Below are 21,270 nucleotides of genomic sequence, written 5' to 3'. Positions count from 1 at the left end.
TCAATCAATCAATCAATCAATCAATCAATCAATCAATCAATCAATCAATCAATCAATCAATCAATCAATCAATCAATCAATCAATCAATCAATCTTTATTTCCAAAGCACCAAATCCCAACAAATGTTCTCCTCAGAAACTTACATCTTACATCTCAGTCTGATCTCATCTTAATCCACCATGAGCAGAGCACTTTGCAGCATTTAGTAAGTTACAGTGGCAAGGACAAACTTCCTTTAACAGGCAGAAACCTCCAGCAGGACCAGACTCATGTTAGACACACATCTGAGACCTAAACTCATTAGTGTTTACTGAGGGAATAAATCAGCTGAGAAGGAGGTCTACTTTCTCATAGACCTCTACTATCAGACTGTTTACTGTTAGTGGAGCCCACTGCTGGACTCTAGACTCTTCTGTACTTTCCACAGTTAGTCACAGAGAGTACTTTCACTTATCATATGACAGTTATTTACTGATAATAACATGCTTCTGCTGGAATTACAGCGATTATGTTAGACAAGGGTACAAGGTATAATCTGGAGACACTTATTGTTTGTGTACAAAACAATAAAACTTCATAACATCTTTTATTTACAGAAACTTCAATGGTATGATAAGTTTTGGTTACAGTTATCAATAGAGATGTGACGTTTGCGAATGAGTGGGTCTTTTGAATGGTTCTTTTAAGTGAACAATCAGAACCGATTCGCAGTTGCGGGCCGTTCATTTGGGAGCTGATTTTATATATTTATATTTTATATCCTGCGTGCCCCGTGAGTCTTTTGTTCACACTTGTCTACACTTTGCTATTGTTTACATTGTTTTGATGTGGATTCGAGTCAAGGAGCTGAGCTCCTGTTTGTAAAGTAGTTCAGGTGGAGAAAAAATCCAGGTGGTGTACTTTCATTTTGCATTCACATTTTTATAATGTCCTAATTTTTATTCTAGTTGTATTTATATTTTTTATATACATATATTTTAATTCTTATTTATTATTTTCATATTTTTCATATACATATATATTTATTCTTATTTATTATTTGCATGGAAGTTATCTGTAGCCAACGTAGTTTTTATAGCACCACAAAGTTTTTTATATGAGGGAAAATTCAAAATAGTGATCTCACTGATGAAGCATGGGGGTATGGCACCATCTTATGGAATGTTTACAATGCCAAATGAAATGATGATCAATATTTCAGAATAATTCCCACCAACAGAGTATATGTATTGGTGGGATGTGTAAGTTTGAATTATTCTGATCCAAATCTTAGAACTGCTACCAGTGATTGTTTCCTTGATAAAAACAGTTACCCCTGGTTGACTTATAAAAAATCAATCAATATATCAATGAGCAAGAGAGCCAGTCATTTGAACGGCTCTTTGAAATGATCCCTTCAAAGAGCCATAAATCCCATCTCTAGCTATCAAACATGACATCTGTTGCTGCTCACAATGACGCAAATAAGAGCTATTTCTCTCTTTGTTACTTCTCATTGTTTAACTTTCCCTAATTATGGTTTAAAAGTTTAATTTAATAAAAGTCAGACTTCTTTTTAATCAGATTGCAGATTGAAATGTCCTCAACTCACAGTCTGCCACAGATAATCTAGGTTAAACGTTTAGATGAAAACATCACTGCCATATTTTGGGGGGTTTAAATACCTGGTATAACATTTTGTTTACGGATAAACTTTCCTGGAGATGAATCATATTACTTTTCCTTTGATAGACTCTACGTTTCCTGAATGCTAAATTGCTATAAAGGCGGTAGAGAGAGATAAAAAGCTAAATAAAGCAGTAATGGTCTCTTCGTGTCCCCCCTCAGTGTGTCGGAGTGGAACAGTCCGAGGCGCGCTCGGTGGTTTGGCGCTCCTGTCCCCGGCTGCTTCACTGTCAGCAGCTGCCCTAACACTCTGTTAGCTTTGTGAGCTTCTTCAGCATCAAACCCATGAGTGGAACGGGCAGCCATGTCTGAAGAGGAGAGCAAGGTGTCCCAGGAACTATTTAAAGATGTCAAATTCTACGTGGTGGGGGACATCGACCAAAAGGTGAGCCTCAGGACCTTAGCTTCTTACAGCTAACTTTGTAGCATGCTAGCACCATTCAATCTAAATGAGAGGAGAAGCTAACAGGCTAGCTCACAGGCTATGATAACAGTGTGCTGAAACTTTGGCTGACATTCAACTGTCCTTGTATTTGAAGTTCAAACTGTTGAGTGTGTGTATGATTCCCGGCTGTGGACACTCTGTGCCTCGTGATTTAACATCAGCTGTGAGTTTCGTAGTTGCAGAGAAGGTTAGCTGTTAGCTTGTAGCCTTGGGTTTATCTGTCACGGGCACGCTATGCTAACATCAGTGCTAAAGCTGCTGTTTGTTCGCTCGTTGTAACAGAACAGCAGCCTTCAGTGCTGTCACCGAGCTGTTATAGTGTGAAGTAAACTCTAAAGTGTACTGTTATTACTGTTGTTATTCCGCATCAACCTGTGACCATCAACACCCTCCTGATCTGCGAAGTGCGCATGCGTCATCACCGCTGTTTGAGACCTGTGGCTCACAGCTGCACCTCTGACTGAAGTTTTTGCCAAGTCTCAATGTCTTCCCGGAGCCCTGAGCCCGGAGTCCGGAGCCCTGAGCCCTTCTTGACTTCATTGACGTCACCTGTAAAGTGATTGAGGACAGGAGTCTGTAAGGACTCAAACTGTAGAGCTAGGAATGGGACAGCACTTTGAGACTTCTCACGACACCTGCATGACGTCATGTACAGTAGCTCACCTTAGCAATATTAGGAATTTATATTGCACAATTGTTACTTTCCTCAAACTCAAGTCACATCAGGGACGACTGACTGACTGCCATGTGATCCAGACTCTTACTTACAGACTGCTTCACTACACATGTTAAAATATATAGAATAGAATGTACTTTATTAATCCCTAAGGGAAATTCAGAGTATAAAAGGCTATATAACTATAAATATATAAATTATACAGTATATGTGTGAAGATGGTAATTGGTAAATGGACTTGTACTTCTATAGCGCTTTTCTAGTCTGTCTGACCACTCAAAGCACTTTTACATTACTTGTCACATTCACCCATTCATACCATTCACTCACTGATGGTAGAGGCTGCTATGTAGTGAGGGACCATCAGTCTTAGCTAGGGGTGCAACGGATCAAAAAACTCACAGTTCGGATCGTACCACGGATTTGAGTCACGGATCGGATCAGCAAAAAAAAAACAGGGAAAAAAGAAAGAAGACGAGACAAATAAAACTTTGTCCTCCATTTATTTTGTAAAACACTTTGCCCATTAAATAAAAACAACATTCAACTCAAAATGTACTGCATGTGCAAAGCACCCTATCTGTGGGCTAGGGCTGTCAACGAATATTCTAAATTCGAATATATATTCAAATATTTAAAAAAAAAACAGAGATTCGATTGTGAAAATGAATATTCTACTGTGGGAAAAAACACATCGGCGGCCGCGCACTGCATGACGGGTCAGGAACAGGTCACAGGAGTCACACATGCACAACATGAAGCAGACGGCAGAGAGAAATCCTTCCGTCCCCGGATCCTCAGTGCGCTCTGACACGTCTTTTCCTCCGCTGGGAACATAGTGAATAAGAAGAGATCGGGCCTCTTCACATGTGGACTGTCTTCTTCACATGTGGACTGTCTTCTTCACATGTGGACTGTCTTCTTCACATGTGGACTGTCTTCTTCACATGTGAACTGTCTTCTTCACATGTGGACTGTCTTCTTCACATGTGGACTGTCTTCTTCACATGTGGACTGTCTTCTTCACATGTGGACTGTCTTCTTCACATGTGGACTGTCTTCTTCACATGTGGACTGTCTTCTTCACATGTGGGCTGTCTTCTTCACATGTGGACTGTCTTCTTCACGTGAACTGTCTTCTTCACATGTGGACTGTCTTCTTCACATGTGGACTGTCTTCTTCACATGTGGACTGGCCTCTTCACATGTGGACTGTCTTCTTCACATGTGGACTGTCTTCTTCACATGTGGACTGTCTTCTTCACATGTGAACTGTCTTCTTCACATGTGGACTGTCTTCTTCACGTGAACTGTCTTCTTCACATGTGGACTGTCTTCTTCACATGTGGACTGTCTTCTTCACATGTGGACTGGCCTCTTCACATGTGGACTGTCTTCTTCACATGTGGACTGTCTTCTTCACATGTGGACTGTCTTCTTCACATGTGAACTGTCTTCTTCACATGTGGACTGTCTTCTTCACGTGAACTGTCTTCTTCACATGTGGACTGTCTTCTTCACATGTGGACTGTCTTCTTCACATGTGGACTGGCCTCTTCACATGTGGACTGTCTTCTTCACATGTGGACTGTCTTCTTCTGGTTTGGACTGTCTTCTTCACATGTGAACTGTCTTCTTCACATGTGGACTATCTTCTTCACATGTGGACTGTCTTCTTCACATGTGGACTGTCTTGTGTTTTTGACAAATAACCTGTCAGGCCTAAGACTCTACATTGACAGTGGACTAAAAGAGCCCGACAATCAGTGACACTGGGGTAAAATGCAGTTTTTCCTCTTTTTTTATACAAGCGCCAAGAATGTAAGTGGACTACTTTTTCGTTTTTAACTTTAACTTCAATTAATGTTAATAATATTTGCTTGAATCACTGAATGAAGCCTGCCTATATTAGGGACAAGAGTAGGACCTTTAATTGCTCGCACAAGTCTTGTTCAGCACCATAGACTGTTCAGCACTCACTCAGCGCACTGTGCACAGAGAGGGGAGGGGGGCGAGCGAGAGGTCTTCGGTCTTCAAAGTGTTACGGTATAGACCATTAGGTCCTTTACTTGTTTTGTAATGTGTAGGTATGTTTTAGGCATGTTAGATCTTAAATAAAAATACATATACAAGTAGTTATGTCTCCTTGTATTAGTTTGTCCACCTGTTATTGACATAATGCACAAATATAGATATTCGAATGGTTCCAACCTCTGGGTTTTTTTAGAGCGAATATTCGAACGTCATTTTGGAGCAATTTTGACAGCCCTACTGTGGGCCCAGTCCTGCCTCATTCACTGCATTTCATGGCATGGCAAGTGAAGGAGCAGAAGAACTTCAAAAGTTTCACTCCATTCTTCTTTCAATCGCTGATTTTCACTGTCCACTTTTCTTTGAGCTGCAAACTTGGAACACACCGTTTTGGTGCATTCTAGGGTCCTACAGCTGGCAAAGTACCAATATGTGAACTGATCCATAAACCATAGTGAAAGTTAAAAACTGCACTCACAGCAGTGGACTCTAAGTGACCCAGTAACAGCCTGTCTGCGTATCGTTGGCATGGAGACAAGTCCCGGTAAACACACGGTGACCCGACCAAAACACAGAGTGAAGGAATAACAGTTCGGGGGCCACAAAGAGGCGGCCGGGAGTGGCCCGTGGGCCGCGTATTGAGGGCCTCTGTGGGTGAATGTCATAATGTGGCTAAAGCACATTCAGCATTCACTGTATTTCACAGGGAAGCTAAAATGCTCCCATACATGTGACTTACAAGATGCAGGAGGGTTTTCAAGTTCCTCTGCTCCTTCACTTGCCATGACTACCGCTGTGCTTGACGAGTGAGTGTGGATTGAACATGTGGTCATCACGTGAACACGCGCAACTTCTTTTTTTTTCATCAACCGATCCGCTGACCACGTCCGTGTCGAACCGTGGAGAGGCATCCGTACGGATCAGGGAACAACGATGATCCGTTGCACCACTAGTGTTAGCTAACCTCATTCGTTCACATTCACACACCTCTGAACAACTGAGGGAGCAGGTTCAGTGTCTTGCTCAAGGACACTTCAGCATGTGACTGCCGGAGCTGGGATTGAATGACAACCTTCCAAATGATAGACGACAGACTCTACCCACTGAGCCACAGTGCCCCGTCAAGATAGTTAGATTAATGCTGTTTTCTATATTTATACTTACAGACAAAGTTAAATTTCATTGCAACTTTCATGCTTCTTGTTTACATTGCACTTTTTTATTTCATGTTACAGCGTTCGTCTACTTTTCTATACTCACTAGCTTCCGCTGGGAATCCCATGTTTTACGTCACAATGCTATGAACTCTGGGTAATTCCGTTACGCTAAGTCTGCAAAAATGCCCACTTATAAAGGGGGTTATAAAGGACTCAAAAAGTCAGTGACAGATCCCTCACACACTCGATGATTTGACAGTGGGACAGCCCTAAGCCCACACAGACTGAGCAGAGCGCCTCAAAGTCAGTGAGTGTTTGAGGGTGGACTTTGAGATTGGGCCACTCTTGGATCCAGAGGAGCGCTGATGCTTCACATGGAGTCACGTGGTGTTAACAGTAACACTCAGTATCTCTTAGTGTAGCTCTGACTGTTGAAACGTGCTCAGATATATAAACAAACATGTTGATGTGTGGTTGTGATGTTACACCTGCACACTGACCCGCTGTCACTCCCACTGTGGCGTGATCTCTGAATGACACTGTCAGCATGTCTCTGCTCAGGCTCTGACATGTGTTTATAGGTCGACTTGTTGTTTCAAACGAGGCCCTCAACAATAAACGCAGCTGACCGGAGGCTGTGTGATAGTTCTGGCTCTGTGTCCATGAGAGAGGGTCGCTGCAGCTCAAACAAGTGTCTGAAAAACATCCAGCATGAATCTGGACCGGACTGTTGTCACCCTGCAGCTCGCAGCACCACTGCTCTCTTTCTGTTTCATAGATGTGACATTAATAACCTCATGAAACATCTAATAACTATCCATCAGTAACGAGTAGATCACAGAGGACGGGGTGGAGGTTAGTTTTTTAAAGGTGACATATCATGCAAAATGGACTTTTTAATGGTTCTCTACCTGAAATATGTGTCCCTGGCATGTCTACAAACCCCCCAAAAATGAAAAGAATCCATTCTGCCCCTGTTCTGATTTCTCCACCTTTCTGTAAATGTGTGTGAAATAGGGTTGTCAAAATTGCTCCAAAATGACGTTTGAATATTCGCTCTAAAAAAAAAACATAGGTTGGAACCATTCAAATATCTATATTTTATAACAGGTGGACAAACTAATACAAGGAGACATAACTACTTGTATATGTATTTTTATTTAAGATCTAACATGCCTAAAATATACCTACACATTACAAAACAAGTAAATGACCTAATGGTCTATACCGTGACACTTTGAAGACCGTAGACTAGGGTTAGTAAAAAAAATCGATTATTGATTAATCGTGATTATGTTATGGACGAGTATGAATCGATCGTTACATTTTCAAAAATCGATTATTTTTTGTATTATTTTATTTTGTAAAAATGTTATCCCGCGGTCAACGGAAGCTAAACATCATACGTCCGACATACGCCTGCCATCATTTGTAGGTAAGTTATGCAGACGTTGACACACGTTGACACACGGAGAGCTTTGTGTGTGTGTGTGTGTGTGTGTGTGTGTGTGTGTGGGTGTGTGTGTGTGTGTGTGTGTGTGTGTGTGTGTGTGTGTGTGTGTGTGTGTGTGTGTGTGTGTGTGTGTGTGTGTGTGTGTGTGTGTGTGTGTGTGTGTGTGTGTGTGTGTGTGTGTGTGTGTGTGTGTGTGTGTGTGAGAGAAGCCTTGGAGCCAGAGGTACGCTAGACTTTTTCGTTGTCTGTCTTTTGCCTGACAGGGTCATAAAAGTCCCGTCATAATCTATTTTTACCCGTCACTTTAATCTTTAAAATGATGATAATGACATGTTCAAGATTTAAGATCCCCATCACATTGGCAACTGTTCTCCTTGGGTCCCCCGCAGCTTACAGCAGTGTCAGTGCATTATACAGTGAAAGAATACACAGTACTACACATGTCTGATAACAGCTGTGTGACAGCCACACAGAGAGGGAAGACAGCTCCTGGTAAACTATGACTGAGAGAAGTGTTGTACAGTTATTTAAATGTTATTATCTAAGGAACAAACTCCTGAAGTTTGCAGACGACACCACCGTCACCGGTCTCATCCAGGACGGAGACGAGTCTGCTTACAGACAGGAGGTGGAACAGCTGGCCCTCTGGTGTAGTCAGAACCATTACCGCTGACCCCTCACACCCTGGACACAAATTCTTCAAACTCCTCCCCTCCGGCAGGCGCTACAGATCACTGTGCGCCAAAACAACCCGCCATAAGAACAGTTTCTTCCCCCAGGCTGTCACTCTGATGAACACTAAACCATAACAGTGTCATACCTGTCAGATAAATACTCTCTGTAAATATACATGTAGATATACAATGCAACAATTCTCAAGCAGAATTCCATATTTCTATTTTTTGTATTATTTAACTTCTATTTTATAATGTTAAACTACCTCTGCAACTCACCACTGCACTTTATCATATTATTTTAGCCTGTACATATTAGTCAAGCCTATTTGTTGTTTCTTTGTATTTATAGCTAAGGTTATTGTTATTATATTTTCATTTTATTTTTTATTGTAGTTCTTATTCTTATTCCTATTCTTATGCCTTGTACAAAGAGAGCACAGTTTACTAAAGTCAAATTCCTTGTGTGTTCAAGCATACTTGGCGAATAAAGCTGATTCTGATTCTGAAAAAAAAAAAAAAAAAAAAAAAAAAAAAAAAGAACAAGCTGCACCACTAGGGTTGCAAAATTCCAGGAATAAACGTGAATAAAGCAGGAATTGACTAAGTTGAAGGTTGGCTTTCAATAGGGAACTTAAATATAGCTGGGGAAAATATATTTGAGCATAATCCTGACTAAAACAACCAGATTTCATGCAAGTACAGTTGAATATCTTTGCTATTTCTCAATCACATGCACATAGCACACTGCTTACTGGAGGGCTATTGAGACCAAGCCCCCTACATGCACTGACAGCCTGACCCAGACAGAGCCATCCTCAACAATGCCGGACAGTGACACTGAGACTTGGTGTTGTAATGAAAAGAAGGGTGGTTATATCGGTATCAGACTAAATGAGTCAAAGATATCAGAGACTACAATCCAGTATGTTGCCTAACAGAGAACACCCTGATGGTCTCTACCTCCTCACACTGACAGACCAGCTGTCTCCCGTGGACTGTAGTGGACTGTGGTAGATTTACCTGTGCTTGTTTATGTTCCAGGTGGTGCAGCTGTTGAAAGCAGGTAAGGGGAAGGAGGTGTCCTATAATGCTCTGGCCACTCACATCATCGCAGAGGACGGGGACAACCCTGAGGTGGGCGAGTCCAGAGAGGTGTTTGACCTTCCTGTAGTCAAGGTAAGACCTGAACCAGGTGTGTTCACACAGATTAGGGCGTCAGTTTCTCCCTCTCCAGCATATATCTTAATGTATCAGGTAAAGCCCGGATGTTCTGTTATTACTCGGTGGGTGAGTTTTTTTCATGTACCCTACCTTTGTCACTGCTGAACTGTGGATATGAAGCCACAGCTGGTTAGCTTAGCTTAGCAGAAGGAGTAGACATAGGGGGCGTGCAGGTATGATACTTAGTTTCATGTTACTGACAGCATACTGTATGTGTTCATTACCTGAGTGTGTGTTTCAGTCAACCCCTTTCAGTCAGTGAGGATTAATCCACATGTAACTTGTTTGAATAAATGTACAGCACCGACTGATGTTGTGTTCTCCTCCTGCAGCCGTCCTGGGTCATCCTCTCTGTCAGGTGTGGAGACCTGCTACCGTATCCTTCCAACACCAAAGACCTACAACCAGTGTCACTTAATCAGCTCATCATTATTATAGAATGATTATAAAAGGATTGTAAAATGATTAGAAATGAAATATATAATGGAGGGTAAAGGATAAGTGGGTACGATCACAGTTAATTCAAACTTTCAGCCGTGTTTGTCCGTAACTAAAATGCCTCAGAGTGACTGGATTCTCTCCAGAATCAGGACAGATCTTCTTTGGTGTGACCGCATGTCTTCCCAGGGTAAGTGTGTGTGCGTGTGTGTGTGTGTGTGTGCGCACAATGTCTTATTTTTGAAGGCGTCTTCATGTAAATACCCGATCCTGAAAGACCTCCTTGCAGACGAGAGAGAGCTTTACACACTTTTCAAACAGTTGGTGTCACCCAAGCGGCAACCTCCGGTCTCAAAATATGAAGCCCATGCGGAAGTGTTAGAAACTGCAGTTCATCGAGCATCCACTAGAGGCTGGCGGCAGAAACACAGGAAACCACATACACACCCATTCAAAGAGACGATCTTTACAGCAGAAATAAACATCAGCCTGGTTCAAAAAACGGCTTGGGTCTATGTAGCTAATTCCTCTATCGACACACACTGTACGGGGGGGAATTCATTTCGAACTTGACTGTTCAGAAGATATTAAGATTATGAGTTTTTGCCCAAATAAGGTCATGACTGACTTGACTGACTTGACTGACAGACGGGAACTCAAATCCCACCTCTTTACCTCACACTTTCACTGGTTGAGTTCAGTATTTCCAATATGGCTGCCGCCGCCGCCTGGCTTCAAAACAGTGCTCAGGAACAGATGGGTGATGTCATGGATACTACGTCCATTATTTATACAGTCTATGATGTAACCTAAAGAAGGTGCAGCTCCAGGTGATGAAGGCACTGTGCTCACCTGTGGGATGTGTGACCTTTAAAAGGACCTGAGGAGCTCATTGTGTCTCTCTATGTGTTTGTGGAAACAGCTTCCAGATGACCTGAACACGTTTTGGGCGTACGTGACCTTCTACGGAGGAGACTGTCAGCTGAACCTCAACAAGAAGGTCACACACTTAGTGGTGAAGGAGACAAAGGGGGTGAGTTCATCCTGTATGTATGTATGTATGTATGTATGTGTGTGTGTGTGTGTGTGTGTGTGTGTGTGTGTGTGTGTGTGTGTGTGTGTGTGTGTGTGTGTGTGTGTGTGTGTGTGTGTGTGTGTGTGTGTGTGTGTGTGTGTGTGTGTGTGTGTGTGTGTGTGTGTGTGTGTGTGTGTGTTAGTCTCTTGTTCTTAACAACAAAGTTAGAAATGAAACTTTGTTTTAGTGCCTCTCCTAATCACAGTGTGTGTTTGTTTGTTTGTTTTCCCTCCAGGCCAAGTTTGAGTGTGCCCTGAAACATCCCAACATTAAGATCGTCACCCCAGACTGGATCACAGACTCTGTTAAAGGTGGGTCATTAATCTTTGAGTCTTTTTCCTGAAGAAACTCAAACTAGACTGATCTCCTGAGGGTTTATTGATCTGTGGGGCTGAAATAGTCAGAAAACATCAGTTGATCAGGGATGGGGACTCGTGTTTGAGACTTTGACTCAAACACCTTTTAAAGTGCACTCAAACATGACTTGGGTCTTCACTTGGACCCGCTCCTAAGACTTGAGTCTTGCCTTGGTCTCGCCCTTAAAGGACTTGAGTCTCGCCTTTGACTCGCCCCTACAGGACTTGAGTCTTGCCTTGGGCTCAACCTTAAAGGACTTGAGTCCTGCCTTGAACTCGCCCCTTAAGGACTTGAGTCTTGCCTTGGACTTGCCCTAAAAGGACTTGAGTCCTGCCTTGAACTCGCCCCTAAAGAACTTGAGTCTTGCCTTAAACTCGCCCCTGAAGGACTTGAGTCTTGCCTTGGACTTGCCCTAAAAGGACTTGAGTCCTGCCTTGAACTCGCCCCTAAAGAACTTGAGTCTTGCCTTAAACTCGCCCCTGAAGGACATGAGTTCTGTCTTGGACTCACCCCTATAGGACTTGAATCTTGCTTTGGACTCGCCGCTGAAGGACTTGAGTCTCTCTTTTGACTCGCCCCTAAAGGACTTGAGTCTTGCCTTGGACTCGCTCCTGAAGGTCTTGAGTCTTGCCTTTGACTCGCCCCTACAGGACTTGAGTCTTGCCTTTGACTCGCCCCTACAGGACTTGAGTCTTGCCTTTGACTCGCCCCTACAGGACTTGAGTCTTGCCTTGGACTCGCCCCTAAAGGACTTGAGTCTTGCCTTGGACTCACCCCTAAAGGACTTGAGTCTTGCCATTGACTCGCCCCTAAAGGACTTGAGTCTTGCCATTGACTCTCCCTTAAAGGACTTTAATCTTGCCTTGGAAATAACTGATCTGGACTGTCCTACTTATTGGACTCTTCTGTTGTGGTACCAAGCGTACCTATGCAATACTAAGAGGCGGGGCCAGACACACTCTGTTCATTGATTGGTTACTGCTGAATCATTTTTAATACTGCCTGTAATTACTGCTATTTAATCTAAATTCCATTGTAACATTGTATATATCTAAATTATATTCTATCTTTATTCATCTATTTTTATTTTTACTTATTTTATTTTATATTATTTTATTTGACTTATTGAAACATCTTCTTGATTGTACTTATGTCTGGGTTGCTGTAACAGCTGAATTTCCCCCCCGGGATCAATAAAGTAATATCTTATATCTATCTCTCTCTTACAATAATTGTCACTTCCTGTGGGACAAAAACCAAACATGGTCTCTTTCAAACAAAGCTGGTCTTCGTCTCTTTATGAGCAGCCACAGGAAGTCACACTATGTGGCATTCTTCTTTGTTGAATTTAAAGGCCAGGCTTTGCCAAAAGTCAGAAGTGCCTCATTCAGTAAATACAGTAAATGTGCCAGAAGAGTCTCTGATCACTCAAAACACTTCACACATTCATACTTTAAGGCTACTCATCAGTTAATTATTCACTCACAATCACACACCGAGACCTGCCCCTCTCTGTCCACTCACCGTATAAGCCAAAATCAATCTGGACCACAGCTATAACACCCCTGGATGAGACTCATGAAGGTAGAACCAGACACTATAGATGCTGAGTGCAGACTGAGAGAAGGTGAAATAGGTTGGTTGTTTAAAACTGGAGGAGCTGATAATCTCTGTGATTAGATCTAGTCACTCAGTTTCCTTCTTTAACAGACAAAAGCAGGAAGGACGAGGCGCTCTATCACCCCCGACTCACCTACGTGGAGGCTGACGAGGAGGAGGAGAGCGAGGCAGAGTCCTACGAACACTCGGATGGAAGCTACAGCCCCCGGCGGTCCCGCATGTCCAGTGGGGGCTCCTCTGGTGAGGAGTCCAGTCCCCGCAGGAGACCAGGACCCAAAAAACTGAACTCCGTCTCCCCATCCTCCCCCCGTAAACCAGAGCGCCGCAGTGAGCGCATGTTTGACGACTCTGACGATGACTCCCCTACAGAGAAGGAGGGAACCAACCTTAACTGGACCCCTGCTGAAGTCACCACCCCCACCACAACAGTTCCTTCAGGTACAGCCAGACGGCGGGCTGGACCCCCTGGTACCAAGGACCCAGTCACATCCTCAGGAAGCGGGCTGATCAACCTGTGCGCCACTGTGCCTCCTGTACCAGGCAGCGGTGGAAACATGGCTGCAGAAGCTCGAGCTGCTGCTGCTGTCAGTCACCCTACACCGCAAGGTGAGTGTGTGTGAAGAGACATCACCACACCTCCATCAGTGCTACACAACACAGTGGGAGCTCACACCTCCATCAGTGCTACACAACACACTGACCTCACCTCCATCAGTGCTACACAACACAGTGGGAGCTCACACCTCCATCAGTGCTACACAACACACTGACCTCACCTGCATCAGTGCTACACAACACACTGACCTCACCTACATCAGTGCTACACAACACACTGACCTCATCTCCATAAGTGCTACATAATACACTGACCTCACCTCCATCAGTGCTACACAACACACTTACCTCACCTCCATCAGTGCTACACAACACACTGACCTCACCTCCATCAGTGCTACACAACACACTGACCTCACCTACATCAGTGCTACACAACACACTGACCTCACCTCCATCAGTGCTACATAATACACTGACCTCACCTCCATCAGTGCTACACAACACACTGACTTCACCTCCATCAGTGCTACACAACACACTGACCTCACCTCCATCAGTGCTACACAACACACTGACCTCACCTACATCAGTGCTACACAACACACTGACCTCACCTCCATCAGTGCTACACAACACACTGACCTCACCTCCATCAGTGCTACACAACACACTGACCTCACCTCCATCAGTGCTACATAACACAGTGCTACACAACAACCTGAGCTCACACCTCAATCAGTACTACACAATACAGTGACCTCACCTCCATCAAAGAGGGGTGTTTCATATCTAAAATCTGTACTCTATTATACCTGTGTTACACAGTCATTGTAACACTTTTCCTCCCTCATCTCGAGTGATCATATTTTCATGAACTGTCTTCAAACACATATCATCAGGTCTCTCCTCTCTCCACTGTTCAGGTGTTTCAGTTCCAGAGGGCCTCGCTGGATGGAGTCCTGCTGCTAGAACGCTCCGAAACATCACCAACAACTCGGACATGCAGCCAACCAGCCGACCTGCTAACCCAGCACACGTAAGAGACCAGAGCGGGTCACATGATCAGTTTCTCATCTCTGCTGTCAGTGTGCACCTGTCATCACACTCCCCTGTGAACCACAAGGACACACTGAGATCCTTCATGTCTTCTTCTCCTCTGTCCTCTTCCTGCAGATCCTCCAGAATCTCACATCCAATCAGACAAAGCCACTAGAGCAGCAGACTAATCAGAGCCATGCTCAGACTCCTAACAGTACCAACCCCCTCCTCTTCAGTCAGTCCAAACCAGGCGGCCATCCCCTCACAGCTGAGCAGCAGCAACAGTTACTGCAACAGCAACAGCCCCACCAGGCTCCTCAGCAACAACACCAACAGCTACCACAGCAACAGCAGCATCCTCTGATGCACCTGCAGCAGCAGCAACAGATGATGCAGCTTCATCATCAACAACAGCAGCAGCAGCAACATCAGCAGCAGCAGCAGCAGCAGCCGCCGCCACAGGTGGTGCAACAGCAAGGTTTCTCACAGTTGCCCCAACAACAGCAACAGTTTCTGCAGCAGCAGCAACAAATGCACCAACAGCAGATGTTCTCCCAGCAGCAACAGCAACAGCAACAGCAGCAGCAACAACAGCAACAGCAGCAACAGCAACATGCGTTCTCCCAGCAGCAGCTGAGGCCCCAACAACTCCTGCGACCGGGTTTACAACAGCTGCAGCAACAGCAGGCGCTGCAGCAGCAGCTCCAGCAGTTTCAACAACAGCAGCGCATGCAGATGTTACAACAACAGCAACAGCAACAGCAACAACAACAACAACAACAACAACAACAACAACAGCAACAGAGTCAACAACAGTTACATCAACAGCATCTACAGCAGCAGCAGCAGCAACAACAACAACAACAACAACAACACTTTCTGCAGCAGCAACACATGCAGCAGATGCAGCAGCTGCAGAATCAGCAGCAGCAGCAGGCTCTGCAGCAAAACCAGCAGACCCTGCAACAGCAGCAGACCACTATGCAGCCTCAGATCCAGCAGACCCCTCACATCTCCCAGCTGTTTGGACACGAGCCCGGGCAAGACAGTGAGTATGAAAATAATCTGAAGGTGTGGGGTCGGATGGTTCCAGGCTGAACATCCAGTACCCCTTCAGTCACCTGAGACACTTGTGTGACGTGTGTGTTGTCCTGTTTAGTTCCTCAGGACGGCTTCCTGCTGGGCTGCGTGTTTGCGATCGCTGATTACCCGGAACAGATGGCTGACAAACAGCTGCTGAACACCTGGAAGAGGGTAAGACATGCACTCAGACAGAGGGGAGGAGCTAAAATCACTGTAATGATCAGAGCTGGTCACATGTTCATCATGTCACAAACAAACTGACGACATGTGATCATGGTCCCTCAGGTGATCCAGGCATGTGGAGGAGCCGTGGACCCCACACTGACCAGTCGCTGCACACACCTGCTGTGTGAGAGCCAGGTCAGCGCCATGTATGTACAGGTAAGTGACTCAATCAACCAATCTTTACTTGTGCAGTGCCAAATCGCAACAATGAGTGATGATATGAGGACAGGTTCAGCCTCTGATCTCACTTTGTCGTACACTAGGTGTGCCCCTCTGTGTGTTCGTATGTTCTCCTGGATGATCTGTAACCAGGTGTGCTCCTGCCTGTGTGTTTTTACCTGACAGGCTCTCAGAGAGGGGAAACGCTGTGTGACGGCTCACTGGTTGAACACGGTTCTGAAGAGGAAGAGGATGGTCCCTCCTCACCGGACCTTACACGTGCCCTTTGCCTTCCCACCTGGAGCCAAACCCTGCTCGCAGCATGTATGAAAACCTCCGTCCCACAGTTCCATGTGCTTAGAGACAGTCACAGGTGTACAGATACACATACAGCTCACAGGTATCAGTGAGTACTCGGTGTGTGCACCATGTTTACATTTAAAACACTTTCAAAACAGCAAGCCACACAGAGTAACGCACATCAGGGCAGACACTACTAAAGCCAATTAAGGCAAACCACTGTGAGCTACATGAATCAGTGATATTTAAGCTTCACATCATGCCTATCTCACAACATCATTTCAATAAGATGTCCTCTGTCTGTGTGTCAGATCATCTCAGTGACCGGGTTTGTGGACGCTGACAGAGACGACCTGAAGCTGATGGCTTACCTGGCCGGGGCACGATACACGGGATACCTGTGTCGCAGTAACACTGTGCTCATCTGTAAAGAGTAAGAAACTGCCATCTACTAAATACTACTACTGTCTGTAACACTGCTGTTGTCTTCACTAGTGATGCAAAGATACCTGATGACAAAAGATCAGTCCACACGAGAGAGGATTCAAATCTGTGAGATGGAAAGTTTAAACTGAGTCCCTTTTTCAAACAGCAGGGTTAAAAACCAGACAGGAAACTAAAATGCACAATGATCTATTTTATTACCATAAAAGGTTCATAAATAGACTCCAAAACAAGTAAAACACTACTTAGCAAAGTCAAATAAGAGTCACAGTCTGAGGTGCAACGTTCCTTCCACTGTCTCTGAACTTTCTCTGATGCTGCTCAATGCGGCCCGCCTCATGTTGACTCCTTTCAAGGAGACAGTTTTCCCGGGTCGGAGTTTAATGACTACAAATCCCTGCATGCCCTTGCCCCCCCAATACCTGGCTGACGACCTCCACCAACACACTCCATCCCGGAACCTACAATCTTCAGACCTGGGTCTCATCTCTATCCCCCAGACTAAGCTGCAGACCTTCAGTGTGGCAGCCCCCACTCTGTGGAACTCTCTCCCTCCAGAGAACCACAGCGCCCCAAACTTTGACAGTTTTAAAAAAAGCAATCAAAACGCACCTTTTCCTCAAGGCCTTTCCGCATTAGATATCCCCACCTACCCCCCGGACCCCCTACCTGACCCTGTGAAGCCACTTTGGGTTTCTTGAAAGGTGCTATATAAATCTGAGTTATTATTATTATTATTATTATTATTGTTATTATTATTACTATTATTATTATTATTATTATCATCTACCGACCCAGGCCAGCGTGAAGTAGTGTTGGCAGACACTAGCTGCTCTGCTGACGCTCCTAGTTGGGGTATCCCTCTTCTCCGTGCCGTTCTTGCGCGCCGGCTGCTGAACACATGGATCTCCGTCTCCGCACTCCATCGCCTGTTTCCTTTTCCTTCATTGTTGGGAACCCGTTGAAACTCGTCCTTCTTTCAGTTTGCACCGTCTCTCACTATGCACCCAGCGTCCTGTTACGTTCCCCTTTGCGGCAGACTGAAAGCTCCTCTTGTATTGTTCTCCTTGTCTGCAGCCTCCGCCGCACCTGCTACTGATGACCTAATTAAAGGTGGAGGTGTGACTCACCAGGTCCCAGTTCAGTGTCTTCTAGACACAGTCCACAGATTAAAACATTTAAAACATCATAAAATCAGTTCATAAGAAACATTACGCAAATTCATAAAAACACAGCAATCCATTCAACTATTACTAAAACATACATGCAAATAAAAATGTAAACAAACACAAAGAATCCTCATTTCTGACCCTGTCACACTGACATCCATAAACTCGCAGATGTTCTGTCTCTGGAGTAGCTGTGTCAGATCTCCACACCTAACAGAGAGAGAGAAGAGGCATAACAGACAGCAGAAGTGCTTCTGTGGTGTGAGGCGGCTGTGGCTCAGTGGGTAGAGTGGGTCGTCTATCAATCTGAAGGTTTGCGGTTCGATCCCATGTGCATGAATGAGATTAACACTGATGGTCCCTTACTGTAGCAGCCTCTACCATTACCTGGGGAGTCCACAGGATGCGTGTGCGCCACGTTACGGCTGCGCAGCGTGTTTGCTCCGTCCGAGGGCTCGCGCCCTGGTCCACAGGACGCGAGTTGAGAGCGCAGAGCAGAGCAGGCAGGAGCAGCTGGATCCAGCATAGAGAGAACCACATACAAACAACAGATCACAGAGCCTTTCTGTGGTGGAATTTCTGCTCATTTGGAGAGTATTCCATTACTTTTGTGCTTTAATCATCACTGAGTATGCTGCAGAACTGTTAAGTTTCGATGAGTTTAATAATAATAATTTGGCTCTATTTTGTTGTCCTGTTACCTTCTGACACAGTGATCTTATCTTAAAGTCCTGTTACCTTCTGACACAGTGATCTTATCTTAAAGTCCTGTTACCTTCTGACACAGTGATCTTATCTTAAAGTCCTGTTACCTTCTGACACAGTGATCATCTTAAAGTCCTGTTACCTTCTGACACAGTGATCTTATCTTAAAGTCCTGTTACCTTCTGACACAGTGATCATCTTAAAGTCCTGTTACCTTCTGACACAGTGATCTTATCTTAAAGTCCTGTTACCTTTTGACACAGTGATCATCTTAAAGTCCTGTTACCTTCTGACACAGTGATCTTATCTTAAAGTCCTGTTACCTTCTGACACAGTGAGCATCTTAAAGTCCTGTTACCTTCTGACACAGTGATCATCTTAAAGTCCTGTTACCTTCTTACACAGTGATCATCTTAAAGTCCTGTTACCTTCTGACACAGTGATCTTATCTTAAAGTCCTGTTACCTTCTGACACAGTGATCATCTTAAAGTCCTGTTACCTTCTTACACAGTGATCTTATCTTAAAGTCCTGTTACCTTCTGACACAGTGATCTTATCTTAAAGTCCTGTTACCTTCTGCCACAGTGATCATCTTAAAGTCCTTTTACCTTCTGACACAGTGATCATCTTAAAGTCCTGTTACCTTCTTACACAGTGATCATCTTAAAGTCCTGTTACCTTCTGACACAGTGATCTTATCTTAAAGTCCTGTTACCTTCTGACACAGTGATCTTATCTTAAAGTCCTGTTACCTTCTGACACAGTGAGCATCTTAAAGTCCTGTTACCTTCTGACACAGTGATCATCTTAAAGTCCTGTTACCTTCTGACACAGTGATCATCTTAAAGTCCTGTTACCTTCTGACACAGTGATCTCATCTTAAAGTCCTGTTACCTTCTTACACAGTGATCATCTTAAAGTCCTGTTGTAGTGACCTGGATCACTGATATGTGTCTGTTTGTAGCTTACATCCAGAATTGATGAGTATTTCTGATCCATACGATCTCTAAACGGTCGGGAGTCCGTATATGGTGTTTTATTTTGAGATTGGTGGATGTTGCATGCGATCCTCGTGCCTGACTTCCTGTCCAGGTCGTTCTTTTCTGTGCAGATTGACGCGTGCTGGGCGCGGGCTCTGTCGAAAATGCACTTAAAGCGTATCTCTGGCGGAGCGGCACGGGGACACACTCGGAGACGGAGCCGTAACGTAACGCCAAGCGCCCTGTGGACCCTAGAGCATTGACTAGAATGGGAATGTATGCGTGGCGTTACGTTACGTATGCGTGGCGTTACGTTACATCTGTGCCGCGCAATGGGCAGCCGTAACGTAACGCCACGCGTCCTGTGGACCCGAGGCTTAAGTGATTGAATGTGGTGTGAATGGGTGAATGTGACGAGTAGAGTTAAAGAGCTTTAAGTGCAGTGAAAGAAAAGAGATCTAGAAGTACCATTCTGACTCTCCAGGGGCAGACCTGCCAACACTCCCGCTTTTTAACTTATTCTCCTGATGTACTCCAGAGTTGTTATTTCTCCCGATAATTGATAAATGTTTTTTGACAGCAGGTAAGCACAGACACACAGACACTGAGCGACAGGTAGATCTGTGACACCGGCACCTGAAGTGTTCATTAGACGAATTGTTCTGAGTTCAACAAACTTCTGCTCTGTTTAAAGATTTGATTCATCCCTCATTAAAGTGGGTTAGCCCTGTTCTTATAGCTAACTGAAGTTGTGACGTGCGATAACGCAGCATCCTCTTTAAAGTTCATCAGGAGAGTTTAGAGCTGTGTGAATCTGATGACAGAGTGCTGACAGTGTCACTATCACAATATCACAGGTGAAGTTATGACATCACTAAACTCTACCTGATGCAGAGGAAATCTCTTCCTTCTTTAAATAAAGAGCAGAAAGCAGCAGAGGCTGAGGATGCAGAGGTTACTGTAGGTCAGATCACATTTAGCTGTATGTAATAAATAGGATTTAAAGGACCCAGATAAATAACTTTAAAAAGCACATAGAGATGTAGATTCATGTTACACAGACTCCTTCATTGAAATAATATTATAATGGTGTTAACATAAAAATATGGTGTCAATACAAACCCCTCTACCTGGAATATGTGTGTGTTACTCCTCACTGCAGTGACTCACTCTACTCTCACTCTTCAACATGTTGAGGAAGTTTATCATATTTATAAGACATGGATTTTTTAAATGTTGTATGTTTTCGTTGCTATATGTTACTGCACACCTTGAAATGAAGAGACATTTAAAGTAATGACTTACATATCTGTTTATTAAATGTGTTAATCTGTAGTTCAGGGTTATATATGGACCGGGTTGCTGGGTATGGGCTGATTTTACCACACTCCATAAAATCTCCCTATTTATCACAGTCCAATGTTGGCAGGTATGCAGGTGGCGCTAACACATCCAACATCTGTACTGCTGATCCTTCTTCAAGCTGTTAGATGAAGTCTCACACACTAGCTGAGGATGTGATGTCTACAGTTTAGATCTGAACTCCATGTGATGTGTCCTCAGATAACATTTCTGGTGACGGACTGAAGAATCAATGAAATGATTGATGGATTGATGGATAAATTGATGGATTGATTGATTGATCTCTCTGTGTGCAGACCCAGCGGACTGAAGTATGAGAAGGCGAAGGAGTGGAAGATCCCGTGTGTGAACGCACAGTGGCTGTGTGACGTCCTGCTGGGAAACTTTGAGGCTCTCAGACAGATCCAACACAGCCGATACTCCAACTACA

General features: G+C 44.3%; 1 protein-coding gene across 1 annotated transcript in view; it reads left to right on the top strand.

The window, feature by feature from the left end:
• Positions 1–1,817: 1,817 nt before the first annotated feature.
• The window catches only part of paxip1 (PAX interacting (with transcription-activation domain) protein 1), a 29,534-nt gene continuing 10,081 nt past the window's right edge, over positions 1,818–21,270 (top strand). Inside the window, exons 1-14 of the mRNA XM_034703215.1 lie at positions 1,818–2,051; positions 9,147–9,281; positions 9,659–9,702; positions 9,891–9,954; positions 10,687–10,797; positions 11,075–11,150; positions 12,907–13,422; positions 14,298–14,410; positions 14,548–15,460; positions 15,572–15,666; positions 15,781–15,876; positions 16,066–16,203; positions 16,491–16,612; positions 21,137–21,270. The exon at positions 21,137–21,270 is cut by the window's right edge and continues 51 nt beyond it. Of these exons, the coding sequence (XP_034559106.1) occupies positions 1,971–2,051; positions 9,147–9,281; positions 9,659–9,702; positions 9,891–9,954; positions 10,687–10,797; positions 11,075–11,150; positions 12,907–13,422; positions 14,298–14,410; positions 14,548–15,460; positions 15,572–15,666; positions 15,781–15,876; positions 16,066–16,203; positions 16,491–16,612; positions 21,137–21,270 (2,638 nt within the window). The 5' untranslated portion in view covers positions 1,818–1,970. The remainder of the gene's footprint in view (positions 2,052–9,146; positions 9,282–9,658; positions 9,703–9,890; positions 9,955–10,686; positions 10,798–11,074; positions 11,151–12,906; positions 13,423–14,297; positions 14,411–14,547; positions 15,461–15,571; positions 15,667–15,780; positions 15,877–16,065; positions 16,204–16,490; positions 16,613–21,136) is intronic.

The sequence above is a fragment of the Notolabrus celidotus genome, chromosome 15 (assembly GCF_009762535.1).
Source record: "Notolabrus celidotus isolate fNotCel1 chromosome 15, fNotCel1.pri, whole genome shotgun sequence".
NCBI lineage: Eukaryota > Metazoa > Chordata > Actinopteri > Labriformes > Labridae > Notolabrus > Notolabrus celidotus.
Note: the sequence above shows the minus strand (reverse complement) of the source record. Positions and strands in the feature narration are given on the sequence as shown.